Source organism: Sander vitreus, chromosome 21 (assembly GCF_031162955.1).
Source record: "Sander vitreus isolate 19-12246 chromosome 21, sanVit1, whole genome shotgun sequence".
In the NCBI taxonomy this organism is placed as follows: Eukaryota; Metazoa; Chordata; class Actinopteri; order Perciformes; family Percidae; genus Sander; species Sander vitreus.
In genome coordinates, this window is record NC_135875.1 from 12,123,911 (window position 1) to 12,149,643 (window position 25,733).

General features: G+C 41.1%; 1 protein-coding gene across 1 annotated transcript in view; it reads left to right on the top strand.

Moving 5' to 3' along the window:
- The window catches only part of dnmbp (dynamin binding protein), a 56,245-nt gene that overhangs the window by 13,047 nt on the left and 17,465 nt on the right, over positions 1-25,733 (top strand). The window contains 4 exon segments of the mRNA XM_078279862.1: positions 6,915-7,069; positions 8,364-8,486; positions 11,311-12,527; positions 12,529-13,546. Coding sequence (XP_078135988.1) covers positions 6,925-7,069; positions 8,364-8,486; positions 11,311-12,527; positions 12,529-13,546 — 2,503 coding nt within the window. The 5' untranslated portion in view covers positions 6,915-6,924.

Sequence of the window (25,733 nt, forward strand, 5' to 3'; positions counted from 1 at the left end):
CAGGAGTACTTTGTTCCAAGATACTCAGTCACGATCAGAGTCCCATTGCTTATCAAGACCTCATAAATCCTAACAGAAGAGACACACCTGTTTATGTCTTGTTATTAGGATGTTGTAGTGTGTGAAATGCCCCTTGTACTTTTTCCAAGCTTGCCCTGCAGTGGTGGGTAAGCAGTTAACAATGATTATTGATGTCTTCCATTGATGGAAGGACAGTAATCTGGTTCAGTCTGGCACTGGTACACTACCAACAAGGTTGAAACATTTCCTCCAGACTCGCCTGCTACTCCTGACGTGATCCCTTTTTTCCCCGATTCTCTTTTTTTTTTTCTCCAAATCTAAACAAAATGGTGGTCAGCTGGTGCTGTTGTGAGTCAGAATGAGCCACTCACACACTGATACATGTACAGTATGAGGATACAACTAGAGGAAGATTAGCAATGTGAAAATAGTGGTGGTATTTGGATCCAAGAACACCATAACTCGTTCAATTTTGCTTTTTTTTGTATTATACATCGGCAAGATGATCCCTCATTAATGCTTGCTGCTACTTAATTTAGTTTGTGCAGTGGAAATGTGTAATTGGCCTACAGGGAGTAGAATAGGGTGACCAGATGTCCGGTTTCCGGGGACAGTCCCCGGTTTTGGTGACCTGTCCCTGGCTGGAGCTGTCCCCGGAAATGTCCCCAGTTTTCACTGTGACTGACAGACCCGAAATTGGAATGAAAGAAAGAAAACACCCTACACGCGCTCAGAGCAAGCGCTGCTCAGAGCAAGCGCTGCTCAGAGCTCAACTTCGGTAAAGTTAGAAAGATATTCACAGATTCGAACTTCCGGAATCAATTACTCTACAGCAAAATGTTATTAAATCACAAATGATGCATCTTTCTTACCGTAGTAAGGTAAACAACGATCTACAAACTAATTTTCATCAAAACGAGCCGTCCTCCAACCTGGAAAAATAACATTGGTCTCTACGAGCAGCCAGCGGTGAGACGGCAGTAAGACGCCGTCTACAAACTACAACACCGAAAAGAGATACAACAACAATATTTATTAATTTAATGATTAAATAAGGTAGTGTCTCCAACCTTACCTCAATTATAACCTATATCCTGCTAGTTGTACTACAGCACTTACTTAAAAAAAAAGAAGCATATTCATAATTTTGGGGAATATTTTTTGCCAAAAACATTTAATAATTAAATAGTGGTGTCTCTAAACTTACCTCACATATAATTAGTCTTCTGCTGGTTATACTACAGCACTTACTTTTCAAAAATAGGCATATGCATAATTTTGGGGAATATTTTTTGCCTACATTTTTTTATATATATATGTCATAATTACAGAGTCCTGTCTCCTCAACTACTCCTCACATAGAATGCCCCCTGCTGGTTGTACTATAGCACTTACCTTTCAAAAATAGGCATATGCATAATTTTTAAATACATTTTCTTTTTAAATATATGTCATAATTACAAAGAGGCATGTCTCCAAAACTACTCCACACATAGAAACCCCCCTGCTGGTTGTCTGAATTTCTTCAAGTACACCAGATTGATGCATTTAAAAGTTAAAATAGACAACATTTTCTTACAGGGGATGCAGCATGCCCATGGTTCTGTGTCTGTAGCTTTAAATGCTATTGCGGAGGAGAGAGGGGGTGGGGGGCAAGATGGAGGGTGGGGGTGTGGCCTTGACCAACTGCCATGCTTTGCTTGTTTGCAAGCCATGATGTCTCTCTCTTTCTCATGGGCGGGCCAAAGCAGAGAAAGGGGAGGTAACCTTTCCCCTTATGACGTCATAAGGAGGAGATTCCACATTGGCCCATCTGAGCTTTCATTTTCTCAAAGGCAGAGCAGGATACCCAGGGCTTGGTTTACATCTGTCACCATTTCTAGCCACTGGGGGACCATAGGCAGGCTGGGGCAACTCATATTAATGTTAAAAAACCTCATAAAATGAAATTGTCATGCCATGGGACCTTTAACATTGTGCCACGCTCATCCTAAAGGCAGCAGTGCACTTAAATGACACATTGCATGATATTAACAAATTACATATGCCGATTTTAGTATGTATAATATAACAAGACTAAGAGTCTACAGCCATGCTAGCAGCTCTGTGAGGCTGTTTACAGTGAAGCCTAGAGCTTAATGCTAATGTCAGCTATGCTAACATGCTGATTAAGTTTAGCGGTGCAGTATTTATCATGATCACCATATTTTGTGTGTAGGAACTATTCATGTTGCTACTTATATGACACCGCATTATTTTAGTTTCTGCTATTTGCAATCAGTGTAATTTGATGTTTTTATTAAGGGAACTAGATTGATTTATCACTTTATTGCATTTACTGTGTCAAACTTATAAAATATATAAGCTTATTTTTTAGTGTGTCAGCTGTCCTGTGTGAAATTTGAATTGGACCGTGTTTAACTACGGTACAGGACCGCAGTATGAATGGAAAAGGTGTTTCCATCAGGCAGCTTGTGTTGTCATTTGGTAGCAGGGTAGCAGGGTGTAAAAGTCACCAAGCACATGGGCCACTGACACAGACAGACCCATAAATAACACTAAGGAGCTTGTCTGGCTGGATGCAGATCTAAGGATTAAGTTGAAGAAAGCTGCAGCAGCCCAGAGACTCTTCACAGGTCCTGGCACTGCCATCAGGGGTGCAAAAAGGTTTTCTGGGTGTTGGTTGTAAGCTCAGCTGTGGCGGCAGGCTGGAGTGGACAAGATGCAGAGTCAAGTGGTGGAAAGTGGGGAATTTGATACATGTACTATTGATTTTTACCACATTCATTTTGAGGCATTAGTTGACACAAATATTTTTACACTAAAAGTATGGATGTCACAAACAGTGTTATCACACCACACAGGAAGACAAATGTAGAGGCCTGATGAAATATATCTTACAAAATATTCAACATTTTAAATAAAGACACAAAGCAATTACAAGCTTTAGTTTCTCTATTCTGCACACAGTAGTGGAGTTGTAAGAAACAACATAACAACGATCTGCACACTGCCTATATGTGCAGGCATTTGCTTCTGAAACACTGTGAATTGCAAGTGTTCAACCATGCAGTTATAAACAGCATACCGTTTTGTTTCACTGGTTAGTCATATTGACCCAAGAAGAAGACACTTCTCTATTTTTATAGCTGTAACTATTTAAAGTTATTGTTGGTCTGGTTTGTAATGCGTTTGTGCTACGAATGTCTCTATGTATGGTGTGACTTCCTGTCATGCTCATGCTGCAGCCTTTTATTTATGGCACAACATTGTCTGGCAGAATCCTTCCTCAGTGTACAAGGTTAGAGAGTAAGACTTTATTTGCCTGACCTGAAACACTGAGAAGAAATCCTCTCCACAGTCACACAAATGTGTACTGTTTGTGTGAGCAACGTTCTTTTATTTGTGATTGGCTATCAAAAGGACAACACAGTCTTGTTCGGTGTCCTGGGTCCCGTTTCAGGAAGGAGCTTTAACAAACTCTGAGTCTAACCCTGAACTCTGAGTTGATTCACCCTGAGATGGGAAACTCAGAGTAGGTTCACTCAGAGTTAAGAACATGCACCACCACTATAAAAAGGCAGCATGAATGGAGCCATGATACTACGATTCACCATGGTAACAACCATGGTGAAGTGACAACAAACTGGTCGGCGGAAATACATAATATAGAAGAGTACATTTTTTAAGTTCCAATATAGTGTATTAATATCATATTTAATCATAAGTATAATATTACTGGTGAAATGGTATTGAACCTATAATCTATTTCATGTAGGTGCAATCCTGCGGGCAAAAAAGTCCTAGGCCTACTAATCCCATTCTGAGGCTGCAGCACCATCATTAACAGAATTATAATTCATAATCTTTCATTTCAAAGGGTTTACATCATTCACCTGCAATAATATGGAACTCTTTTTTAATGGCTCTTACTGGTTTGTGTCCAGGGAACACTACAAAAACGTTTAAAAAAAAACGTTTCAGAGCGAGTCACACTCTTTTGACGGCGCTTTGCTACAGTGGCTTTACTAATGTGCTCCACATCACCAATGTTGTAAAGAAAACGCCCGTTTGCAAAAAAACGTAATGTGACACAAATAATCTGCTGGGATGTAGAGCATGTCCTCGATGGGTGACGTTAGTGATATGAGGACGGATAAGGTTATGTAGGCTACATACAGATATAGATAGATACGATACGCTCAAATAGGTAGGCTAGTATCTGTGAATGAAAATGCAACTATTCGGGGCCTCAATATCATCTCCCAACGTATGTTTAACTCCCTGAGAAGTAATACAGCTTCTTCATCAACGGGATCGTCAACAAAAGGAAATGCCATGTTTTGAGAAAAAAAACGTGTTATAGTCCGCCTAACACAGTTAATAAACCAACCCTGTTTTTTTATTCATGCAGATGACAAACTGCTCTAAAATGCGCCTGATACAGACTGAATGAATGAATGAATGAGGAAAGGAGGGAGGAGACTGAGAGAAACTCAAGGTTATTGAAGAAAACCTGCTCCCGACCAGGTCAGGTTCACAGACTCAGTTACCATAGTAACTGACTCTGAGGTTAAGTTACCTCTCTTTCTGAAACGGGCTGGAGTTACCCTCTCTCTCTCTCTCAGGTGTGATTAACCGCCCTTTCTGAAACAAAAAACCCAGTTTCCCTCATCTCAGGGTTAACAAACTCAGAGTTTTCACTAAACATGCTTTCTGAAACGGGCCTCTGGAGAGTTATCTTTATTTACTTTTAGCCTGCCAAACACACAAGTTCAGGCATTCTGTCCAGACCTTCATATTTCTAAAACGCATATCTGTTTACAGGAACTACTTTCAAAAACTCTGACACAACAGATAACGCTATGAGATTACTATCGCACACTGGTTCATGGAGACCATTCCTTAAAGATGGGTGATATGTGATTCACCTGTGTGCATGTCAGGACGTTTGCCATTGTGTCTGACAGGCAGCTATTGTTTCATTTGAACTGAGGAAAAACAGAAAGATGAGTTACAATGTGCCTCATGTTTTTCACCCTGCTCTATCCCAAAGAGAGAGAACATTATTAAGAAGCCATCACATGGTATTCTTTAATTAAGAATGGTTAAACAACATAACATAACATAAAAATGAACAATAACAACTCGGCTTATGTTGCATTCACTAAATGCATACACAGCCTGTTTTTGCTCATTGCCTGCTGTGTTTTTTCCGCCTCTACTTGCACACCTGCTTTCGGTTTGCATTAGTTAATGCCTCGGCTTGGGTTTCACTGTGCCTTTAAGACTATGTGGTGTTGAGTTTACAACCTACTTCACTGAACAGTGAGCACCTACTGGTTTTGTTAAGCAAAACAGTACTGCTTAACCTTCACTAAGAAAACAACACACACACACACACACACACACACACACACACACACAGACAGACACACACACACACACACTCTCTCTTTCTTCTGTAAACACTGGGCATCTGCTCCCTTTATCTAACGCCACAACCACATGCAGGACAACCTGACCCGCACTCTCCCCAGAGACAGTGGCACTGAACTGGGCTAGAGTCCTGTTCCTCTCCCCCCTTGGCGCCCTCGGCCCACTAAACAGAGGCCCCATTGACTGTGGCAAACTACAGCCCTCTACTCTCATTTCCCGTCTCTTTCAGTGTGTCCATCTCCAGCTGTGGTTAGTCTGTCTTCAGATAATAATACACAAGGGCTGGTAGAATACTTATTGAATGCAATTTTTGTGTTGTTTTGTGTGTGTTCACTCATTGTGCTGCTAATTGAAGTAATCAGCAACTGAGCACATATTTGAATAGTTAGTAGAAAGGTGTTATGTGACTAAAAGGGATGAAAGCAGTTGGTTTATAGAGCTTTGCCTCACACACATAAAGTACTTTTATTTTGTATGGACATTTTTATTTTTTGCATTATCTGTTTCCCAAAGTATTGTTAGGGGATTTAAACATGATCGGAGGAGCTGGATGCTCATTTTGGAAGAGCAGGAGTCGGTAAATGGCATTACATTCCACTGAATTGGATTTGAACTACTCATTGTAATGCAGGAAACACCTTTAAATGCAGTCCTTCATTTTAAAATAAAGCTAAGACCAGTAGCCGTCTGTGTATCATTTATTTAGGTGGTGCATTCATTTCATTAAATCCGAGAATAAATGCTGTGCTTTAACATAAGAAAAGTTAAAGTCATTTAAAATAATCCCCAATAAAAAAGATATGATTCATAAGAATTCATATTTGTATTGCATTTTACAAAAAAACTATGAAAAAAATGTGAAAACAGTAGACACATACAATAGTAGTCAAATACTTGACTTGCGTGTGAGTGTGTGAGTTATAAAATATCTACTGTGAAGTATTGCATCTGCCAGTCACCCAGATTAGAGCTGTAGTACAGCCGTAACCCTTGTTTACTCATTAGAAAGCAGAGAAATAAGAGAAGGGACAGCAGAGTGTTAAGGAATGTCCTTCAGCCTTCTTAAGTACAGCTCTCTTTTGCTTTTCTGTCTCCTTTTTATTGCAGGTTTCTCATGCTCTCACTCTCCCTCTCATTTGGTGTTGTTTCACGAAAGCTCAATCTCACTGTGAGGCATTGTATGGCCAGGATTTTGAATAGCACCAGTGTGCCTCGTTTAGAAAACGGAAACAAATTCCCTCATGAAAAAGTCTTCTGCATCTTGACATTGTCTTATTAACGTTTTGCACGTTTTGCATTTTGTTGTAAATCTTATATTTTCATATATATATATATATATATATATATATATATATATATATATATATATATATATATATATATATATATATAGGAATGAAAGTGTAAGAATGATCTCTTAATCTCTCTCTTTTTTTTTTTTTTTACCTTTTCAGGTTATGAGTAATGGAAGCAGGATCGGTGGTGCGAGCTGTGTTTGAGTTTCTTCCCAGCGTCTCAGAGGAGCTGCCACTCTTCACCGGGGATGTTATCGAGGTGCTTAATGTCGTGGATGAGTTCTGGTTGCTGGGTAACAAAGATGGCGTCACAGGTAAAGTGTCAGGGGTCATTATAACTTTAAATAAATCTATATGGTTGAATATTTCATATTTGCACTCTGTTTACAAAAAAGAACTTTAGACTAATTAAAAATAAAAACTACACAGAGAAACACACTGTAGCTTACTGATTATAAAAACATGCCATATGGGAAACTGTAGGTGACTTATTGCTCTTTCATTTTAGTGTTGAAGTGTACATGTGTGATGCTTCTAATTCTAATTGTTTGACATGCCCTACTTCAGTTTTTCACCATTTGTAGCATGAGGGGGCAGGGGATTAAAAATGAAACACTTTTGCCCTTGATCACATCTGATAATTGAGAATAATCAATATTGCTACTTAATATTGCAGATCTCACTTTCATAAATAAGTTCTTACACATTAAATAGTGTTAGTTTCACTTATCTCTTGACGTTCAATTGAACATTTTGCAGAGACGGTAGAGGATTACAATGCATTCTGGGCAAGATGAGAAGTATGTGTCACTGTTTCCTGGCTTTCTCTGCCATTGAAGGGCTTTACTCACAAAAGTCCACTTAAAGTTTTCCAAGAGTTGAAGGACACTTTAGACGAGTAAGGGGATTCCCGCAGAGTGGAGCGCATAGAGGAAGTCAATGTGGGCTGAACGCTCCTGACAAAACATAGATGATATCAATACATTTATGATATGACTTCCCTGGAAAGATGAAAGCTTGGAAAGTTGTTTTTTTTATTATTGAATCCAGCTGTTCTTGATCTGCTGGCATTCTCCAAATATTTGAATCTGTTGCAAAACTCCCACAAAGAGAACACTTTTGGCTTACATTTTTTCTCTACAATGTTTTTTTTAAATTTCTAATATAAATTAGGGATTGCATTACTAAGTAGTACCAGAATTGGTCCTGGTATTGGTTTTTGTACACAAATAAATATTCTCAGTTAGATTTCAATAGCAAACTACAGTAAAAAAAAGTAGCCTTACTAGTCTACTCTTTAAAAACAAATTTGTATCATTCCTCAAGGTAATTTTGTTCATCTAAATATAATGAAATTGTATGTAGTTGTTATAACAATTACACTTTCTCCCTATGCTGATACTATCTGCAAATTTAAGAAATTAGGATGAAGATACTACATCCAGATCACATGTCTGTGAGTTAACATATATGAATATTAGACACATCTGAATTCAGGAAACAGTAGTATAAAGTGTAGTAGTGTAAAGTATTAGGCACATGTGGGAGTTTTCATTGTGTTCACTGTGGTCATTCAATTGTGTTCCTCCCTCTGCCCTCTGTCTTCAGGTCAGTTTCCCAGCACCTTTGTGGAAGAGATTACCATCCCCAGCACCAAGCCTGGAGACAGACTCTATGTGTGCATCAATGATTTCAGCTCAGCAGAGCCGGGCAACCTGTCCCTAAAGAGAGGTACGGACATACTGTATGGCATATAGACAATTTAGAATAAACCTTAAAGTATGAATCACTCCTTGTCTTTATGATTCCTAGTCATACAACATGAATACTTTTATCAGAGTACACATAGGCTTTGTTATCTGTTATTTGTAAGTACTGTAGATGTTCTGCACTGGATACGGTTTTAAGTAGTACTACTGTTAACTCTTATGGGTCATGTTTTCTCACTTAGCTTAACGCTACTATGCAAACGTTGATGTCTCTGTGCTCAGGTAAATTGTTGTTGTTTTGTGATGCAGTGTAGTTCTGTGTTGTGTTGGACATTGTGACCTGTTGTTCCCACTGCCACAAACCGGGACCCACACACTTGAATGTTGCCAGAAATAAAAATCAAACAATGTTTTTCATGTGCCATTCAATTTTAGAAGTATCGGGTATTGTACTAATAACTGTACAACAAAATGAGTGACTCTTAAAAAAACTACAAATGTATACAAATATGTAACTGTAACACAGCAAGCACTGATTGCATGTATCATAGTAAATGGAGACAAGGCACTGGTTTTCCTTGATGTCATCCTCTTTGAAAAATATTTATGCTATTTACATAGTCAAAGTCATTTTAAATCAACATGATCAACTCTAACCCAGAACTAGAAACAAATTAGCATAGGATCAAACTTGTGATGTTACTCTGGTGTGATGTCTGGTTGAACTTCTATAGATAATAGGAAAATGTCACTTTGTGCAGGGAATTTCATAAGACAAGTTAGAACAGCTGCCACAACATAGGAGTCAAGTTTAAAGAAACCATACACATTGAGTCTCATATTCCAAGTCAGCTACAGATACAGGTTTGAAATGATTGATTAAGGCCATTGAAGTAGCATTGATTATTATAAGGAAATGCTATTCTTCTACCCCAAAATATGATTCAGTTATTTTATCAGTCAGTTGATCTACTCTTCACTGACAGATTCCACCTGTTTAAAAATTGAATAATCTTATTTAGATAAAGAAAGAGATGACTTTTAAAACTAAGAACATGTCTTATTTGTTTTTCTCAGTTCCTGAGAACTTGGAGATAATGAACCTGAATTCTTGGTTATGGCAGTTTATTGCTGCACCGTATTGTTCATACACTATAGGGATTTTCTACTGTAATTCCATTTGCAGGTTTTTCTGTTCTCTTGAGCAAAACAAGACCTCTACAGGGTTAAAGATATACAGTAAAATATGATAAAACCTTGTTGCCATTGTTACAGTACAACACATAACACAATAAAAACACAACATACACATTTACTTTCCATAACTCCCCACTAGATGTCCCCAGATGCCAAACTAAAATCTACATAGACTGTCTCCAGCTGACTTTTTCTTTTTTATCACATTCCTGAATTGTCTCATATACATACGCTATTGTTTTTTCTTCTTCTGATTTTTCATTCAACAACAAGCTCAGGCATACAACACCGATGTTTGCAGAGATCCTTTACATTGGTAAAACTTTTCACCATTGTCTCTTCATGTCATTAGAAGTTCTAGTAGTAATCGTAGTGATAGTAGTAGTTGAAGTATTGAAAGCATGTTTAGTATGCACTGGGAACTTTGCTCTTCAATAGCCCCACTATGTCAAATAATTAATCAACAAGTCATTCATTCGTGTCCTTTTATCATATATACATATTTCTTATTTTATTTAGATTTTATTCTGATGTAACCTATGCCCAAATTTACTCAACAACAACATTCCAGTATATTTCTGTATTGTCAAAGATACATAACATTTCCTGGATCATAGGAAACAAAGGAAACAGTCTTTACGGGCCATCTTTAAATGTTCGTTTCCAGTATGATTTTCCAATGTCCCTGTTGGCTGCGTTCCAGTTTCAGTTCCAGACACAATGGGAGGTGGAGCCGCAGGTCTTTGGAATGTGACCCCCCCTGACTTCTGGCTGACCAGTCAACATTCAACATTCCCATAATCCCTGATTCCCCATAAATTAGCAGCAGCGCTGACCCTAGTACAGGTATTAGGAATGCAATAATAAAGGTAATCTGAGATGACCAGAGATACCTGAATGCAGACAAATATTTGAACAGAAATGTCTAAAATACCCGATACTTGACTGCAGTTCTTCTAATTCCATTCAAGTTAAGTCAAGTCAGTTCAAATTAGTTTTTTTTCCAAATCAAATCAGTATTTATCTTTAGTTGTGCTAAGAAAAAAAAGAAATCAACTAGCCACACAGGAAGTGAAATAGCAAGACTATCCAGTCAATTCACCAAAAGACACCCCCAATATCGTTTATGTCTCCTTTATAACACCATGGACAACGAGAGATTCATCATGGAGGTGGAAAAACATAGTAGACACCTCAGATCCTCAGATCTTTTTTTTTTTTTAACGCCGGAAAAGAGAAGGCATGGAGTTTAACTGTAGGAGTGCTTGGAGTGGAAGTTAGATACTAGATTAATAAACATGTAATTGTTCTGTAAAGTACTTGTAGAGACAATCAAATCTGCGAGTCGGGCAGGCAAGATGCTCCGCTTCTGAGACGCTCCAGGTGTGGTATGGCGTGTGGAGGACGGAACAAAACCACAGCGCAGCCGGAACGCAGCACAGACGTGCTCAGTGGAGAATTGGAGTTGCCCAGTCTGTGCATCTCTCTCAGTGCTTATAACTCCCCTCATATGCGTTTTGCTAAAAAGACAAATTAAATATATTTAAAATAATAATATAAAACTTAAACTTAAAACCGTTTCCTCTGACATGATTCACATCAGTAAAATGAATGTTAAATGTGATCCCCCTTATTCTATGTCTTTGTAGGTGATGTGGTAGTTGGAGAGGCAGGAGGGTCCATGGACCTCGGAGAAACCTGGCAGCGTGGTTGTAATGCCTGGGCCGTCCGTGGTCTCTTCCCCACGTCATGTGTGAAGGAGCTGACTCTCTCAGGTCGCTCCAGGCAGCTGTCTGAGCGCTCAGCTCAGGCCCAGGCTTTAGAGCTCCCACCTTACGCTCTGGGCCAGGCCCGGGCCCTCATGAGCCTCCATGCGCAGCTCAATGAGGAGCTGGACTTCCGCGAGGGTGACTTGATCATTATCACTGGCCTGCCCGAGCCGGGCTGGTTCCAGGGGGAGCTGGATGGCCGCAGGGGCATCTTTCCAGAGGGGTTTGTGGAGCTCCAGGGATCCCTCCGATCTCCTCAGGAGCCCGCGGACTACCAGTATTTGGACGATGATTCCGAACAATTTTGCTACGAGGACCCTTACGATGTAGGAGAGAGAACAGAGGAGGAAGGTGTGAAAGAAGGAGAGGTGTTTATGAGAGAGGAAGAGGAGCAGAAGGAATCTGCATTAGAAAAAGAGTTAGAGGAGGAGGAGGAGGAGGACGGTGTCTATGTTTTGGCACTGTATGACTTTCGGGCCATGGAACCAGGCGAGTTGGACTTTGATATGGGGGATCGCATACGTCTTATAAGCACTTTGGAAGATGGTTGGCTGGAGGGGAAGCTGCGAGGGCAACATGGTATTTTTCCTCATCGTTTTGTCAAAATGGAGAACGGTGGGCAGAAAACCGAGGAAACAGATGTTGTTGAACCAGAAGACAAGGAGAACAGCTGTACTTCTGAATACAGCTCAGGTCATCCCAATGGGTCAGGGAATGATCCTGAATGGAGAACATATGAGGATCATACAGTGTGGGACCTGGACTACTTTGAGAGGACTGAAGAGCAGAGGTGGCAAAGTGAAAACAAAAGCACTGAAGCTCAAACTAACAACAGAGGACAGAGAGGTGGAGGTAGCAGGCCTGACTCTCAGCCACGTAGACCTGTCACCCCAGCACAGAGAGGGCCTGAGAGACCCAAATCCACTCCTCCAGCCAGGCCCAGACTCCCATCACAGCCTAACCTGTCTGCACGTAGCCATAGACATCATAGCCCATCTTCTGGCGCAAATCGGTCTAGCTATACTAATGGTAACACTCGATCCTTACAATCCAAACTAACTCATAGCCTAACCCTCCCTAGCTCTCAGTCTGGTTTGGTCTAAAAACAGTAGATACCAACAGAAGCCACCAAAGGATGGTGCCACCACCAGTAACAAAAGTCGCAGTCTTGGCCAGGCGTTATTTAACCTTGCTGAGGGCCATAGGCAGAATAAGCTAACTCGCCATGCTAGTGTCAGTGATGCCGATATGATGATGGGCAGCGCTGAGACACGGCAATGCTCCCAGCAGACGGTGCGCGGCTCCAATGGTATAATGCCAACATCCATCACCTTAGATGCCCTGGTTACCTCAGCCGGTGACCTGGAGGCCAAGCTATCCGAGCAGCTTTTTGAATTTGAGAAAAGTTTGACTTCTTCATATAGTGATACTAACATGAGCTCTGGTGCTCCCAGGGACATGCTTTCGGTAGGTGACCTGAACCAGCAATCCCATATCTCGCGCCACTTTTCTATTGTGGACTACGGTGATGAAAGCGATATCATGCGAGGCTCCTCGCATTCACCAGTGTCCCACCTTTTGCGGTCAAACTCTGCTTCTTCCTCACTAAAGAGACGCAGGACCCTTCGCCCTCCCCCTCCTCGTCCTAGAGTCCTTCGTCCCCCAGCCCCACCTGCATACAAACCAGCCCGCCCTGCTCCACGTCCCCCTCCGCGCTGCCCGAGACAAAATACAGCTCCGCCAACCATCTTCTACACCCCAGACGAATCAGCTATAAACCTCCTCGACCAAATGACAGAAGCGCAGGCTGAGTTCGGTGACCTTGCGGCCGCCCAGGAACGTGAAATCCAGTGCCAGCTGGAAGCCGAGAAAGAGCTGGAGAGAGAGATTGAGTTAGAGAGTCAGAGAGAGAAGGAAGAGGAAGAAAGGTACCAGCTGCTGCTACGGCTACAAGAGGTGGAGCATGACATGGAGGCATATGCACACACAGCGGAGGAACTCAGGACCATGTTGGAGGAGGAGGAGGATGAGATAGCCCGCATGCAAGCCATGGAGAATCTGGAGTTCTGCAACTACACGCTGGAGACACTGGCCCTGGAGCAGCAGCAGCTACAAGGTAAGACTGTTGGGCAGTGGAGTGGGAGAAGTATTTTTGTGTCAGTTTCCTTAACTGGGGATGTTGGGATTGATGGTTTATGGCCTAGACAACCTGGGTGCTCTGAGATTGGGAGTTTCAGAGTAATAAATGTAAATATCTTTGGGTTTTTAACTGTTTGCCCGACAAAACAAGAAATTTGAAGACATCTCTTTTGATTCTGAGAAATTGTGGACATTTTTGCGCACTAATGTGGATGTTTTTGCGTTTGATGTCAGTAAACTACTATAGCCGAAAAGCATTAGTTGGAAACAATTCAAAAGAGAAGACAAATAAAGTAGAACGTCTTTTACTTGATGTCATAGTTTACTTCTAAGGCCCTGTTGCCTGCAGGTTAGTAATACCCAGTCACTGAAGACAAAATGTAATATAGCAGGAATCTAAAAATGAGCCATCAGTGCTTACCAGATTTCCTTTGTGACTTGTTATCCCCACACACACACACACACACACACACACACACACACACACACACACACACACACACACACACACACACACACACACACTCTCTCACTCACTCACTATTTATTTGAATTCCACTGTAACCTATGCAAACAAGACATCCCTATTTACTGTGCACAATGATCAGGGGAAAGAAATTATTTAGAGGCTTCTACGTGTGTGTGCGTGTGCGTGTGCGTGTGCGTGCGTGCGTGCGTATTGAGGAAATTGTCTTGTGTCACTACAATGCTAATTTAGAAAAGTATAGTGAATGTGGCAGAATCAGCATGTTGCTGCAGAGTTTAGGTGGAGTAATAGGAAATTAATTTGTGAATTTGAGATAAGCTTTGTCAGGTACTGTTTGAGTTTAATGTAGTTTCTAAGTGTTAATAGTTAACTGCTTATACAACAATAGTTGTAGAGCCAAAGCTAATTGGCTCAGATTTGTTTTTACCATCTCATACTTTGTGGGTGCACAGTTCTGTCTCTGGTAGCCTAACACTTTTTCACATAGGTACGAGATGCATTCCTGCACATAGTGAAAGGGTAAGCAATGCACGTGGGCCTCTGTCTCTTTTTCCACTCTCTCTCTTTCTTTTAGTCCCTCTGTCTCTATCCAAATGTCCTACCGCTTTCACCTTCATCAGTTTCCTCAATCTGCAACTGCACCTTTCATCCTTTTCCTCCATCTGTTCTTCTTCAAAAAGGAGTGAGGAGAGTGAACACATTGGATGTGGTTTTTGGGATTTTTGCAGTAGTGGAGACCATGGCCCACTCTAGAGCACGACCTAAAGTGTGGTTGTGGCGAGCTGTGACATGGCCTGTGGCACACCTCACCACACTGTTGGGACATGCTTGGGACGCCAGGTCCAACAGAGTTGCAGGTAGGCTTGAACTTGAGATGGTGTTAATCAGTCAGTGTTGTGTGGACCGAGCACTGTTGCAGTTTTTCAACATCACTTTCTCATAGCCACAGCTGCACAAGTGCGCGCTACAGCAGCAGCTCTTTACTCACTGGTCACTGAGTCAGCACAGCAGTTGGGGGTTTGCCTTGTTCAGAGGCACTGAGAGTAGTTGTTGAGACAATTTCAAATTGACTTTACCTGTATGGTTTCAACTTCTTATGAGGGAAGCAGGTTAGAGCTATGAATATTTTTATGACTGTGTGGGACATGACGTGTTGTAGTTTATTATTATTAATGGAAAAATTCCCTGAACTTTTACTGTCACATGATATACATTTATCATCAGTGATACTTTTTGTACCATGGTAGCTTCACTACCAACGTCACAGCAACACGTTCTCTAGCTTTGCTCTGATTGGTCAAAGCAAAGCCTTTGGCTTCACCTCCTCTGGGTATATTAGTCCAAAGTTGGCAATGTTGCAAATCATTGAGCATCTTTTTCCTGGCAACATTGGATTCATACAAACATATTTTTTAATCAATGTAATGAATTTACTTGATTTTTGAAGTATTTGATTTGCTGGATTAACCAAATATGATATGATGTTGTTGCTTTTCAGCGGAGCTCCCTATCACACTCACTCACTCACTCACACACACACACACACACACACACACACACACACACACACACACACACACACACACACAAATCTCATTCCTTTACAAGCTTTCAGTCTAATCACTGCCAACAGCCAGATTTCTTTGTAATGTTAACGTGTCTCATTTTACACTGTAATCAAGTTTCAGTTATATTTAATTAGTATTGAATTAATGCTAATAGAATGCTTGGCAATCGAAAACGGATTGTCAGAATCACTCACAGTCGAGGCTATTGTTCACCTACTCTAAACTCATCATGCTAAAGTAATCTGATTACTACCGGATGTTTTCCAGTCTATTCTAATTACTTTTCCTTTAATCTTGTTTGTCCTTGTACCAGTACACTAATAATCAGTAAATGCCTGTGTTTGTTTGTTTCTATTCATGATGCATTCAAATGACTCATATCCTGATCAATCATTCGCCAATGCTTTTCGATAGATTATCTTTGTGTCTGTCAATGAATGTTTCAGCCTGAGGGTAGGAATTCGACCTGACTACAGGTGCCCTGTATCATGCAACCACATTGGTTCTATTCACTTATCAAACTACAGGAATTCTAACACCCTCTTTTTACACTAATAAAATCAAATATTCAATCTTTGTTAACACTGTTTGATGTGGAAAAGGACTAAGATAGTGAATTGATTTGTAAGAGCTGATATTCTGCACTTGCAAGGGAAAAACAGCCAAGAGCACTACCATTGCAGAATATTTGATGTGGTAATTATCAACACATTACTCAGACACAAAAGCTTTTGTTAATAGGAGATTATGTTTCCCCTTAAACGCTTGGCTGACAGGAAGGTGTGTACACATCAAGGATAGTCTCAGGATGTTTGTTGCAAAAAAAATGTGTTGGTCGTCCTACTGCCATGTTGCCATGTTACCACACACACACACACACACACACACACACACACACACACCACACACACGTGCTTTTGCAGGGTGTTTTCCTGAGTGGGATGCTTGAAAGACAATGGCAGCTTATTGTTACAAGGCAGGGAGTAACTTCAACATTAAGCTCTGCCTGCACTTCACTGTGGAGAGGCCAGTTCAAAGTCCTCATAGAAGTTGAAAGAGGCGTGATACTAAAGCTCAAAACAGAAATAATCAATCATATCTTTTCATTTTACTGTTTTCAGAGAGAACATTAATAATAATGATAATAATAACTTAGATTTATATGGGGTTTTTCATGAAACCCAAGGACGCTTTACACAAAGTACAAAGGGACAAAAAGAAAATAGTAGGCCAACACAAACATGGACTGAAAAGAAATAAAAACTGGGCTAAATGGAAGGGGGACGTAATTTCATGTGCCTACTGACGTACAACTACGTCTCGTATTGTAAAGGTAATTTATCTATCTTATTAGAGAGCAACTGAGTGTTGAGGGTTGAGAGGGGTGATATAAGTTCCATACCCTGTCTGATTATTTATATGTTAGGCTGTATGACTGGGCAATATGGCTAAAATATTCAATATCACAATGTGAATAACAATACTTTTCTGACATCAGTATATATTTAAACACGGCAAATTACTGTATGCAAAATCACAATCAAATGTATGTTCTATTGAGCTGTACTGTTTTACATTACATCTGACCAAACTCTTCACATGTGTGTAAAACTTAATTAACTGATTTTGTTATATTTGTATCACAATTGAATTATTAATTTTTTTTCACACTAGTGCAGATTTTTCCGTCTCCACCATCTCTTTGGGTTTCCTCTTTTCTTGTTTAAGCTCTTTGACCTTCAGCCTCCTTTAATTCTTTAAACCGACTATTAGAACGCCTCCATCAGCCTCCATGACACCACAGACTGATCTATTTAACACTGTTGTGAGGATCTGGTTCAGGTTTCCCTCAGTCAGCCGTACAAACTGGGACACTTCTAGGCTGCAGAGAGACTGATATATAACCTTCTTCTTGGACATCACACCCGTTTTCAAGCCCTTAACAGATCATTTAAATAAGCATAACACAGCCAGAGGAATGGTGTATTTAACATTCCTGAAGTTGACACGTAAACAAACGCATAGTTTCGGTCGTGTTCTGCTACTGAAAGCTGAGATGTTGAACACTGATAAGAAGAGAGCGAAGTCTAAGCAAGATTTATATGCTCAGCCTTACTGCAAATGTGTTCATCTGATTTGTCTTTACAAATTTCACTGAAAGCAAACAAGAATAATTGCAGGTTTTTCAATTGTTTTGTAGTAAACAAACAGTAACAGTGCAAGATAAAATCATTCAGTAAGAGGGTATTTTGTAGTGTATACATAGAATTCTCAAGGCCTTTTGTACCTTTGCTTAAGTCAAATTTGTTGTTTTAGCATTTCCTTGTATCGGTACATTTGATGTTGGCAAAGCATATTATATAGGTTACAGCTCTAGTTTTATTGCATATTTCTGATTGCCTGGTTGTCTGTTTTTATTGTACATATGTTATTTCCTGGTTTGTGAGAAGGTCTATTGAGGCTAGGCTAACTTGACACCAGAAATCCTGAAAAAAAAACGTTGCTTTTCAGAGAACAAACAAGTTCAAACTTCTAATTACATTTTAGATTGTTTGAATTGATGGTAAACTGAAACTATCCCACATGTGTGTGTTAGCGTGTATCACATGCACTTGAGTGTATGCAAGTCCTTTAAACCTGTTCCTTTAGTGCCTGCCTCTTTCATGAAGAGTTAAGGAGGGGGAGGGATATATTATACTCCAGCTTTATGAATAGGCCTAAAGAGTTTTTTTCTCACACTAAAAGATTGTGTCTCTTCTGAGAGTCAGGACAGTCCTCAACAATAGCTCATTGTACACACCAGCAGCCACTTTATCAGTAGCTGCCCTGGCCTAATCAGGCTGTGTACTCAAAAAACTTTCCCTCCCCATGCTCATCTAAATATAATAACTTTCCTTTGATTAGATCCTTCCCTTTCCCTATTTGTTTTACTTCAAACTCATCTTTCAGTCATTCTCTCCAATCAAATCAAACTTCAAACTGATTTCAAACAAAGTCACATGGACATCTTTGTGTGTAAATTTTTGCTCCTCCCTGAAATGTGAGGCAAAGTCAAACTCACAGACTGAGGTCAGTTTCTCGCTCTGTTTCAGTTTACCCTCAAATATCATGGCCTTTGGACCAGTGTCGAAAATTAGAATAAAGAAGTTAGAGGTGGTTCTAAACACAGACAGGAATGAGCTGCGATTTTCACCATAGGCTGCATTAATGACCTGGTGAACATATCAGTGAAACCCAGGAAATAGCAAAAACAAAGAAAACAGGATACAAGGAAGGATGGAGAATTGTTAATGGCAGTGGAAACAAAAGCCCTTTAAAGGCAAACTCTGAAGTTAGTCTCTATCTTCCATCGAATAAAATCTACCAGCAGATTGTTTTCCTGCCAACAGAAGTACTAGCCAATTGAAACAATGGGAGGGGTTGTCGGGCTAAGCCTCCACTCATGTGACTCTACTGAATCATTAACCCAAGGAGGCCCCTCCTTCAATAACCCTACCCCCCCTCTCCTTCCACTATTCGCTGAGATAGCTGCGGGGTGGATACGATTTAGTTACACTGAGGGTTGGGAGGTGCTTGGGCCAGGCAGTCTTGCTGAGGCAGTGGAGTAGAGACAGAGAAAACAAGTGGGAGAGTTACAGACAATATGCCTGACAGGTGGAGTCTCCCACAGCGCTTTGTTATGGAATGCAGGACTTTGGAAAGAGGGAATACGCCACGTTGAACAGGAAACTGTATCCGCACCGGGTAGGCTGATTTAAACCGCAAGAGCCATGAAGAGCCCGGTGGTTTATGGCAACCAAGCCATGTTTGGTCCAGTGGATTGGAACTATGCAGCTGGTGTCCCGGTAAGGAGAGGAAAGAGTGTGGAGGAGCTGGGGGATGCTGGCTGGGCCAGAGAGAGGGAGAGGATGGCCCATCTGCAACAGCTACAACAACTACACCAACTGCAGCTTCAGCAACAACAGGTTGGATATCCTGCATATGGAGTAGTTCCTCCTGGACAGCCACAGGGACTAGTCATGGTAGCAAGTCCTTGTGACCCAGCTCCAGGCTGCCCTATGCCAGTACATGGTGGCATGATGGTGCCTGTAGGTGGGCTGGGGCCGCCTCCAGTGCATGTAGCAGCTCCACGGCCAGCACAATGGGAGAACCAAGCCCAAATTAGACAGGGCAATGTCTGCCAGCAGCCAAGTCGGGAGTATGATGACCGTCACAAAGCAGCTTTCCAAGAAAAGAGGCCTCAAGGCCACGACGTTTACTTCCACCCTGGTTCAGAGGATGGTCACCTAAATGTAAGGATATCTGAATGGAAAGGCAAACATTGTTTTTACCAGGGCCCTGAGGATTACAGCCACGAGGACCACAGCAGAGTGCCACAAGAAAAAGACAATAAGGACTTAAGAACTCAAGAAGGGCATAGGGACAAACACAGTTTCAGGGATCATTACGACAGGAAATACAATGAGCGCTGTGATGACAGAGAGCAGCAATATTCTGACAGCAGGAAACACCGTAAACATGATCTCAGAGAACATGACAGTTACACCAGTGAGTATGAAGACTACTATGATAGTAGAGACACCTATGCTCGCAGAGACAATTACAGGGACAGTGATCATTACTACGACAATGATATGGATTATCATGACTCTAAAGAGAGTGGTCGCTATAGAGAAAAGGAATACTACCAGCGTAGAGAGGAGGACCGCTACTATGATGAACAAGAACATAAGGATCCTTACTATGACAGACAAGCAGAGGATCGATATGGCCGCAGAGAAAATAACTACAAAGACAGGGATGAGTATAATCGAAGGGGTGAGGAAACTTACACCAGTAAAGGAAGGGGCCAGTATGACTCTGAACTGGACAAGCACTGTGGTTATAAGGAGAGGGTGCACTATGACAGGTACAAGGATCCAGGGGATGACTGGAGAGATGAGCACTATGACCACAGAAGGAGAGACCACTACAAAGCAAGGGGTCACTATGAGCGCAGGACTGTGGACCACTACGACCATGAGAATGAAGACCGCTACAAATCCAGAGAAGGGGATCGTTCCCACTACAAGCTCAGAGACAGATATTGGGATTTACGCTCAATATCCGTTGATTCGCGACATGAGGAATACCCTAAAAAAGAGTGCAAGACACACTGTGAGGAATGGGTTGAGCAGCAGAACAAGAAGTTGGCGCTCAGAGAAATTCGCTCTTTTGAGGATCCCGTTGTGTACCGGCACAGTGACGATCAGGAAAAGGGATATGAGTCGAGCGCTGGTAGCATTGGTTCAAAACGGGGTCGCAAGCCTGTTTATGTGGGCTCGCTAGATCGTAACAGCTTCTACAGGAAGACAGCTCCAAGCTCCCTGCGAAAGTCCCAGTTCGCCACTACCAGGAGACAAAACCAAGGTAAACACAAGGATATTACACTGCTGTATTTGCACAGTATGATGTACTTATGTTATGCTCAGGAACTCCACTTCACTAAACAGATCTTGAAAAACAAGAGGACACATAGTTTGCAAGTGTCATTCCCAGCCCCATTAGATCAAACATGGTGGTGAGGTTGACAGTCTTTGGTTCTTATAATTGGTGACCTCTAGAGGTCCTCTTTCTAATCAATGCTGGGGGGCTACAAAGTGCTGACTAGCCAGACTAACATCCTTAGTGTGTGTGTGTGTGTGTGTGTGTGTGTGTGTGTGTGTGTGTGTGTGTGTGTGTGTGTGTGTGTAGGTGCTTGTTTTACTATATTCGTCGGGTCCAAAACCTGGGGAATACAGTATACTTGTGGGGTCTGCACAGCCTTGTGGGGCCCAAAATGCTGGACCCCACAAGATTAAAGGGCTGTTTGAGGGTTAAGACTTGGTTGGGGGATTAGGGTTAGAATAAGGTTATGGTTAGGGTGAGGGTAAGGATTAAGGTTAGGCATCAGGAATGCATTATATCAATGACTGGTCCCCACAAAGATAGTGAAACAAACGTGTGTGTGTGTGTGTGCGCGCGTGTGTGTGTGTGTGTGTGTGTGTGTGTGTGTGTGTGTGTGTGCGTGTGTGTGTGTGCATGTGTCAGTATCACCTATCTCACAGGAAAGTAAACTGTCAGGAATTTGTAGGCGTAAGAATCTGCAGAACAGGTTTTGTCTTTCATCCTCCCTGTCTCCAGTTTTCTTGTTTGCTACCATACTCTGCATCACTAATGATGTTTTCACCCATAACAAGTCTGTTCAGTTCTTGCATGACTGAAAGGTCTGTCTTTTACAGTCTTGGTTGATTTTGGACAGAGATACACTTAAAAGTCACTCTATAAAGTAGTTTATCAATACTTTTGACACTTTTAGAGGACGTTTTGGGAACATGAACGTGTTAAGCACAAGAATTTATCCTGGCATTTGATGCTTACCATCAATGCTATGTACACGTTTCCGTTGGTCTGCACTTGGTTAAATTGAGGTTAAAGACCCAGCCCCCGGGGAATGATGTAATCTCTTAACACAGAGAAGGTTCAAAAGTGCAGTATACTGTAAACACAAAAGCAAACTAATACTACATCAGAAAGTACAGTATGTTTCATTAGCAATCGAAGAAAGAGAGCACTCTTCTGACTCGCTTCATTGTGTCTGAGAAGAAGCAGGTGGCGCCCCATGACCCCTCCCCCAGTTACCTAGAAACGCACACACCGCACATGCATCCATAGCCACACACACAAAGTACACATTGGCCCCCACCACATACCCATTTCGGGAGTCCAAGTATTAATCCCTAGCGTCAGCATGGTGAGTGTATAGCGGGGGTCTGTCTGGTGCCAGGCAGTGGCCGGCACTTGCTGGCTCCTTCACTGCAAGACTAGCTTGATTTTGTGTGTGTGCTTGCGTGTGTGTGTGTGTGTGTGTGTGTGTGTGTGTGTGTGTGTGTGTGTGTGTGCGCGCTAGTGAGGCCCTGGGAGGCTTATTTGAGAGGTGACGCCATTTTTTTTTAAACATGCGCACACACATGCACGCTTGCTTCTGCAGTGTCCTGTCATCCTTTAATCTTGTTAAACTGTTTCAGCTCTGTCAGGGGTTTGGTCCGAATAAAGCATTTGATAGCATGGCTAAAAACATTAGACCATCTTGTTGCAGTGCTTATTGGGCTTACACTGTGATTCAGTGACATTGAGGTGATGGCCGAGGCTTTTTGAGCATGCATAAGGGCCTTTGTTCTCAGTAATCTAGTATTAGATATAAGACATCTCTCTGGGTCTGAAAAATCTATAGAGCCTAGTAAAGAGCAGCCACTAATCAGTGTTTCATATGTAACTATTATTATAATTTGTGTGTCTGTCTGTCTGTGTGTTCTTGTTTAACTATATTCGTGGGGTCCAAAAACCGGGAATACAGTGTACTTGTGGGGTCCGGACAGCTTTGTGGGGCCAAAATGCTGGACCCCACAACTTTAAAGGCTGTTTGAGGGTTAAAACTTGGTTTTAGAATTAGGGTTAGAATTAGGTTATGCTTAGGGTTAGGGTAAGGGATAAGATTAGGCATTTAGTGTGATGGTTAGGGTAAGGGGCTAGGGAATATATTATGTCAATGACGGGTCCCCACAAAGACAGTGAAACGCAGTGTGTGTGTGTGTGTGTGTGCATGTGATGCTGTTACAGGCTTACATATTGTAGGTAAATCCAACGAGGGCAGCATAATAAGCAAAATGTGTTTTTTGCAGGAAATGATTTTAACAGTTTAACCAATATGTTGTTTGAAACTATGAAATGTGTGTGGGTGTAAGTATTCACCTGAACTTTATGGTTGCACTCTTGAACTTAAAAAAAAAAAAGCCTTTTGCTTTGTGGACAGTGTTTGAGTGTCTGAGTGTGAGTAATGTGTCGTCATCCAGCTATGATTTGGCAGCGTATGCTCTGTAATCCTTGAGCAGTCGCTGCCATTGGTGGGCAGCAACACTGGGGTCGGGTGGGGGAGTTAGGAGTTAAAGCTTTGCACAAGATCTCAAATCGTCTGACAACATTGCTCTTAAGATGTCTTATCTCACTGCTGGCAAGCAAAAAAGTCAGTTGGCAAAAAATGATTGAGCTCATTAGTCCAAAAGTCTGCATGAGTCAGTAGTGGTCACACTCACATGCTGTGTATGCTTTTATTTTTGGTTCATCTTTATCCTAGCTTTTCTTTTTAAATCATTTCTGATAATCATGCAAGTGTCATCTAGATTTAATAGTTGAAGATTAAGTTTCCAGTGCATTTAATTTACATTAACATATCTTTGATCAATGTTGGGTTTATCAATCATAGTGGAAGAAGTTTAGATGCTTAATATGAGTGATATACCCTCATATATAGTCATATACCCTCCATATTAACTGTTGTTCAAAATGTAAAACCTATTGGTACAGACACACATACATAGTAACCGCAGCACATCAGTGTTAAAAACTCTTCACGTCTACGTTCCGGGTTAGAGGATACTACTGGTAACTGCATAAGTAACAAGACTGATGTTATCTGTACTTTTTCAGTTAGAAGTGGAAAAAGACATTTGATATAGTTTACTCTTGATAAGGCCTCGTTCATACTGCCAGTTTATGTGGTTGTCACTCATGTGCGTGCAAAATAGTCACGTTCATAACCAAAGTCATTACCTAAAAATTCCAGGTCATCACTACTACGTATGTACTAATTGCTATTTGCCAGTGTATGCATGACAGCTGCTCTCATCTGTACACTTGCTGTAATTAGGATCCATTAACTCATAGAGACATAGTCATTCCGCTAGTTTCCCTCAGTTTTGTGCTCCAAATACTCACCTCTACCCTCAGCACTTTTGTCAGTATTTGTCAAACAAACTTCTCAAACACTGGCTGTATGAACAGAGGCACTTGCAGCAATGTCAATGCAGTATTTTCCTAAGAGCTACATTTCCAGTATCAGTGTATGTATATGTTTTGGTTTTCAATTGTTATTAGGATAGTTATAACATCTAGTTTTATTTTAAGAGCAATAGCAAGCTGGATAATTAGCTGTTACTGTCAGTCTGGTCCAGTTTATTGAATATACTGTATGCTCTTGTTAGATGGTGTTTAAATTAAGAAGCTTACTTTCTTGTCTGTAGCAATAATACATTAAATGTGGGGTTGTACTTTGAGGAATATAAAGAAAGCATTTTGTCACCCAGCCCTTTTGTAGAGTGCAATGCCCAGAACAGTTTATCTAAATAATCTTGTTTGCTTGTGGAAAAACTCATAAAGCCCTCAGGCAGATCTTTGTCTTTACTTGTCCTACAATTAGCAACAGATATAATGCTGCATGTTCAGTCATCTCAAAGTCTCAAGGCAGTTCTCACACTCAGGTTGTACTGAAGAAAAAAATATTTCCCAATATATTCTGCCTATCCCACACAGGCAGTAAAGGCAAAAGTCTCTTAGGAAATAGTCATCAGACTGAATGCAAAATGGCCATATAAAAACAAAGAAAATGTAATTTCATTTACTGTTTTTTTATTTGCATTAGGATCCAAGATCCAGGATTTTTTTACTATGTTGTTGCACCACTGTGCATCACCAAAGCACCTGTGGGACCCAATAGACCTTCTTCATTTACTTGAAGACATTACAGCTTTTGGGTAGAAAAGGTCCCTCACTTAATGGCTTTGGTTCTTCCTAAAGCTTCCTCTGCACATATGCAAATCTGATGGTCTCTAGAAGTAATTGGACATTGTTCATCATAGAAATTAGACGAAATGAGAAATTCCAAGGAAGCCAGAGATCACAGTCTTGGTCCCATTTACCATTCAGAATTGTAGCAACGCATTTATTCAACTTGTTAATTAGACTGTAGCCTTATCCACCTGGAAACCAGAAGAGTTGTACCTCTTGGAGTGGACACTAATCACAGGATTAAGTCTGGAGAAAATCACATGCTGAATGCTACATGTATCAGCACACAACCTGCTTTTATAAAGACTTCATGGAGGGCTGTAAATACAAGGAATTTCCAACAATGGCACATAAAGGTTGCTGTGAGATTCTGCCAGGAGCAGGAATGTGACCTTTTGACATTTGACCCTAAAACAAGATAAACAGGATGGTGTGTCACTGAATAAACTCCCCTATATTTAATTTTT